Below are 6,258 nucleotides of genomic sequence, written 5' to 3' on the forward strand. Positions count from 1 at the left end.
TTTTTTTCACACTCTCGTGGGTTCAATTAGATTCGCCGGGTGCTAGCACCAAGGCGAGATCCTCTGAGTCCTAATGAGGATAGACCACCTGCCGAATATATATATATATATATTTTTTTTTTTTTTTTTTTTGTTCTCCACCGCCTACACGGGTTGGTAAGTGAGAGTGCCGAGCATAGGTGCCAAGATACTCTCACAGGCTTGTCAGGAACTTCCTCACTGTTCTGGCCGTTCCCAGCATGACTTCCTTTTGAGCCAGGCTGACGAGTTTCTCCTCGATTCCTAGCCTTAGGGTATTTTCCAGCAGATGTGATTCGACCAACCCATTCACAGACAGAATTAGGGGGATGACAGATGTTGTTTTCAGCCTATATATCTCCTTCATCTCAAATGCAAGGTCATGATACTTGGTAAGTTTATATAATATGATCTTTATTTTTATTTTCAACAGGTAAACACCCAATTACAGAAAATAATTAACCAAGTAATAAAAAAACCAAGCTACAGTGCAGAATGAGATGAAAAAAACAAAAAAAAATACAGAAATGAACCGACAATATCGATTTACAATAATCTAAATTAGCTTCAATACATGACACATCAAAAATCAACACTGATAACCAATATAATATCTCAAGAGCAAGAAGATAACCGTATACCAAAAATATAAAAAAATACAATCATATACATTCAATCTAACCCCGTTACATATTTATCGACAATACACGCCAACGAATCAAAGTGAATGTCACACTCTCTCGCAACTGAGTTGAAAGTAGACTCCATGAACCAAATGGGGGACTGTATCAAAGAATTGGTCCTGGGTGTCTCCAAGTGGAATAACTCCACCGCACGGGACGCAGGTCTTGGAACGCGGAATCCCAAAGCAGCCAGAAGAGGTGGGCAATCTATACTGTTGTGCAGTAGTTTGTATAGGAATCTGAGACACAAAATTCCTCTCCTATCCTGCAGCGAAACCACATTGAATCGACGTAACAATGCACCATGGTCGAATCCTCTTGGTGGATAAACCCTATCCACCCTCCAAACTAAGAATTTCAAAAACCTTCTCTGAACGGCCTCAAGGTGGTATTGATGGCAAAAATAAACAGGATGCCAAATAATGCCGCCATACTCCAACTTACTTCGGATGAGTGAATGAAAGAGACTCAAAAATGTTGAAGTATTGCTGAAATATTTTCCATTACGAGCAATGAATCCATATGTTCTCGAAGCAGATGAAATGAGTTGGGAGATATGTGGAATGAAAGTAAACTTCTGATCAAAAACCACACCAAGGTCTTTCACACCATCAACTCGAGACAGAACTTGATCCCCGACGAAATATTCATATCTCAGCATATCTTTTTTCCTTGTGTAGGTAACAACACTACATTTTGAAATATTCAAACTCAAAAGATTATCCCCACACCACTTGGCAACACTATCCAGCTCGAGCTGAAGTTGAACACAGTCTTCCAGTGACTGAATTTTATAATATAATTTTAAATCGTCCGCGAACATCAGATGCGGCAATTCAAGATCATCCATCAGATCATTCACAAACAAAATAAATAGGAGGGGCCCAAGATTGGAGCCCTGAGGTATTCCAGAAGTGGGTATAAACTCAGATGACCGTACACCCTCCAGCTGGACGAACTGACGTCGATCAACCAGGTACGAACGAAACAGTTTGACAAGGCTCTCGGAAAAGCTAAACTTATTGTATAATTTCGTTATAAGATGATCATGTGCAACCTTGTCAAAAGCCTTCTGAAAGTCTGTGTATACTGTATCCACCTGTCCACCGGAATCGAGCACTTCGCAAATATACTGGGAAAATACCGTCAAATTGCTTGCGCAAGATCTCCTCGCTATGAACCCATGCTGCTCAATCTTAATATGACTCCTTATGGCTGGATAAATATTATTGTAGACAATAATTTCAAATAATTTGGAGAGGTTGGACAGAATAGAAATTGGTCTGTAGTTACAAACAACCGAAGGGTCCCCTTTCTTCAAGACTGGTACAATCTTGGCCAGCTTCCATGTTTTAGGAAAGGTGGCCTCGCTCAAGATGAGATTGAATATATGCTCCAATGGATGCGACAGCGCACAAATACAATCCTTTACAATAAAACTTGGTATTCCATCAGGACCAGATGTAAGTTTATTAGAGAGTTTCTTGGCAGCGACAATTATTTGGTCTTGTGTTATTGAGTTAATTCGAATCGCATCCTGACTACTAGTATCGTATATATCAAATTGATCACGGTCCACAACAGGATCATATACCGAACCAAAATATTCCGCAAAGACATTAGCGATAGACGTGGGCCCACTATAAATTTCTCCGCTCTGTCTCATCTCACCAGGAATTCTGGAGTTACCCTTCTTCTCATTAATAAAAGACCAGAAGGAGGAGGGATCCTGTGTAATCTTATCCTCAGTGAAAACCCCACTGTTTAACCACGTTTCACTGAAACAAATCACATCAAAATCACTAGCCGACACCGAACACAACAAGTCATTTGTCTTTGTATTAAGCCCACGCACATTTTGGTAAAAGCAGTTGATCCCAAATTGACTGCAATCGGGCGAGGTCAGTTTCCCTGAGGTACAATTGTTGGAACCCCATGTACGAACTTCAACTGTATACTCTCTCCGTCAGCTCTACGTTTCTCCAAATCAGATTTGACTTTTTGATAGAATAATTGCTGTCGAGGTGTTTTATCTGATGAAATTGAGAGATGTGAATATTGAGGACTTTTTCTGAGATTCTTCGAATTTTTCAGAACAGATCGTACATGAGCAGCATTTGAAAGAGTTATTTTCACAGGTCTAGGTTTATTTGTAGTTCTATTAGGCTTACCAATTCGCATTATTTTCAGGCTACTCACATTAGAGACATCTTTCGATAAATAGGTTACGACCTCTGTAACCTTATGATTATCTTGAACTCTAGATTCCTCCCCTGAAATATTAGATGGCTGCTCTTGCAGACCGAAAAGAACGATGTTGTTCTTACGTTGTTGACGATTATCGAACTCTAACATTATCTGCTCAAAAGTTTCGTCACTCAACATAGTGTTGGCATCACACTGAACACTCTCCAATGCAATCTTGAGATCCTTAACCTCCTGCTGAAGCGCCACAATAACTCCCTTCAATGAATTTAAATCATTTCCCATCCTCTCGCAGCTCTTACACGACCATGAAATGGCTTTTTTCGAGTTAACAACTCGAACTTCAGAGGCACTCATTCCGGTACAGGAATTACCGAAAGTGTTGCGACAAATATTGCAGGTAACAATTAAATGTTCCGCGAAAGATTGTTTGCAGCAGAAGCACACTTTGCCAGCCATCGCAAAAAACTGTTATCCAGGAACACAGCAAAAAGGAAGGGAAAAAAGGACGAAAAAAAAACAAGGACACACGCTTCACTCCTCTGTGGCCCGTCAGGGAGGCTCAAACTTGACACACAGAAAAAAGGCCACGGATGGAACAGGTGAAAAACACAGCTAAGACAATTAGTGGATATTTGAAGGAGCGTGTGTGGTTTCCTTTATCAAGGGAACTCCCAACATCAGTCAGATGTTCGACTTAATGATAAGGAGCCCTGAGGTAAATAAACAAATGAAATCACGCCCAAAGAAGTGCGGACAAAATCGTTCGGGGAATAATGTGCAACCTCAAAAATGTTATACGAAGTGTACTTACAGAAGGCATATACTTTTCCAGATTCTAAAATAACAACACTTAACTTTGCGAATAATATATATATCAGAACAGTGTAATATACGCGTGCATATGTACGAGCTCGGCGATAATCTATCGGTGTACGCTCTCTCCATATTATCATCCGCGGGGATTGTTACATCGATGATCTTGACCTCACTTTTTTCCCGATCCAACAGGACGATATCGGGTCTGTTGTGCTGTACTGGCCTATCGGTTATTATTGATGTGTCCCAGTACAGCTTGTATCTATCGTTCTCCAGAACCTCACTCGGCAGGTAAGTATGATTTTGGACTATATCCTTTATTAATCCAATAGATCTTCCGATTGCCTGGTGATATATCTTACAAACTGCGTTGTGACGTTCCAGGTATTCTCTTGGAGCCAATATTGGGCAAGAGGAAGTAATATGCTGAATATGTTCAGTAGCCCGGTTGCATCTCCTGCATTGATCGGTTGGTAAGTTCTGCCCCGCGATGCGTTTTAGGAAAGCTCTAGTGCCAACAACCTGGTCCTGCACTGCTAGAATTCGGCCTTCAGTCTCGGGAAACAGGTACCCAGATGTAAGGTAAGTTGTCGATTCCTTTTCATTCACTGATTTACTTTTCAGGTTTTTGGGGTACCTGCCATGCAATGGCTTAGAGTACCATTCCTCTCGGAGTTTTTCCACAGTAACACCCAGCAGTGACGTAGTTGCAGATGACAAATGCAATGGTGTAATGTTTTCATCCGCTTCGCATATTGTCTTTTTTAAAGGTGAGTTGTTGTTATTCAAGAAATATTCTCTGAGGCTGCTCACTACTCGGTCATATGCTATAGCTAGGTGTTGCATGCCTCTGCCACCTTCTTTTCGTGGGATGTATAATCTGTTAACGGAGGCGTGCGGGTGGTGGACGCCAAATTTTGTTAACGTTGTTCTTATTTTTGTGCTGAGTTCATCGATTTCAGTTCGGGACCATCCTATTACACCAAACGAGTACACCACGCTAGGTAGTACCCACGAGTTTATTGCACCGAACAGCGCTCCAGAGTTAAGTTTCGCCTTCAATACAAGCCGCAGTCTTTTCAATAGTTTTTCTTTCAGGGAGCTCTTCATGTCCTTGGACCTTATCTCGAGCGCTTGTTGTATGCCAAGATATTTATACGATTCTTGCGGGCCTAGATGGGGCAGCTCCTCCTCGCCGGTAAGTATATTACTGTCACCTTCTATGATCTTTCCACGTTTGACATGAATCACCGCGCATTTTTCCACTCCCATTTCCATACGTATTGCTCGACTGAAGGATTTGACGATGCTGAGCAGCTTCTTGAGCTCTTCCGCATTGCGGGCGTACAGTTTCAAATCGTCCATATATAGACTGTGGCTGATTCTGACATTGCGCAGTCTGTCAAGTATGTACCCATATTTGTTGTGGTTGAGCATTTGACTGAGTGGGTTCAATGCCAGACAAAACCACAAGGGACTCAGAGTATCCCCCTGAAAGATGCCTCGTTTGATTTTTATTTCAGCCGTTTTGTACTCCCCATTCGTTGTTTTTACAATGAGATTTGTGCGCCAGGTTTCGCATGAGATGTTCAAGCAAATTCACTACCTGTTCGGAGACACCATATAGTTTCAAGACCTCAAGCAGCCAGGAATGAGGCACGGAGTCGAAGGCCTTCTTATAGTCTATCCATGCCATGGATAAATTGCGTAACTTTCTACTGGCTTGCTTAGTGATAACGCTATCAAATACCAGGAGCTCCTTACAGCTCATTGCATTCCTACGACATCCATTTTGTTCTTTTGCAAGTATGTTGTTTGTATTAACGTGTTTCCACAGATGACGGGTTATGATGCCTGTTAATATCTTATATATAGTAGGTAAGCAGGTAATTGGTCTATATTTTTTTGGGTCCTGGGCACCATTCTCTTTTGGTAGCATATTAGTAACACCCAGGGTGAAAAACTCAGGGATCTTAGTTGGGTCATCCAATGCCTCTTGCAGAGCAGATCTCAAAGCAGGTTTCAAGCTAGAGAAATGCTTCCACCAATAATTGTGGATTTTGTCCACTCCTGGGGCCGACCAATTACTCAATTTTTTCAGTACATAGTTAAGATCTTGTTCAGAGACTCGGGTTGGCTGCATACTATACTCAGGCGTGTTGGATCTGATATTTTCTGTTACAAACCTCTTGCTGTGAGGCTCATCGTCAGCCCAGATGTTATTCCAGTAGCCGTGCATCTCATCGAGTTTTGGTGGTTCTGAGTGTGCTTTCGGTCCAGCTTCAAGGTTACGGTAGAATTGCCTCTGATTTTTGTAGAACAGCTGGTTGTTCTGGTATCGCAACACTCTTTCGTTGTAACGTCTGAGTCTATTTCCCAAAGCCTTTATCTTCTGTTTGTGTTTGTCCATCAATACTGTTATCCGCTCCACGAAGTTTTTGTCCTTGATCTTGATGCGGTATTCGGCTGCAGCTTTTTTGATCGATTTTCTTAGCCTTTTGGATGGGATTGTGGTATTTAGGTAGCTGTAAAA

General features: G+C 41.6%; 1 protein-coding gene across 7 annotated transcripts in view; it reads right to left on the minus strand.

Annotated features, from left to right (window-relative positions):
• The window catches only part of LOC123679983 (multidrug resistance-associated protein 1-like), a 398,343-nt gene that overhangs the window by 341,363 nt on the left and 50,722 nt on the right, over positions 1-6,258 (minus strand). Inside the window, exon 1 of one of the 7 annotated variants that reach the window (XM_045617596.1) lies at positions 3,721-4,146. The exons of the other annotated variants lie outside the window; for them this stretch is intronic. Within the exon in view, the coding sequence (XP_045473552.1) occupies positions 3,721-3,729 (9 nt within the window). The 5' untranslated portion in view covers positions 3,730-4,146. Of the gene's footprint in view, positions 1-3,720; positions 4,147-6,258 lie in introns of those variants that run through there. 7 annotated transcript variants of the gene reach the window in all.

Source organism: Harmonia axyridis, chromosome 5 (genome assembly GCF_914767665.1).
Source record: "Harmonia axyridis chromosome 5, icHarAxyr1.1, whole genome shotgun sequence".
Taxonomy (NCBI): domain Eukaryota; kingdom Metazoa; phylum Arthropoda; class Insecta; order Coleoptera; family Coccinellidae; genus Harmonia; species Harmonia axyridis.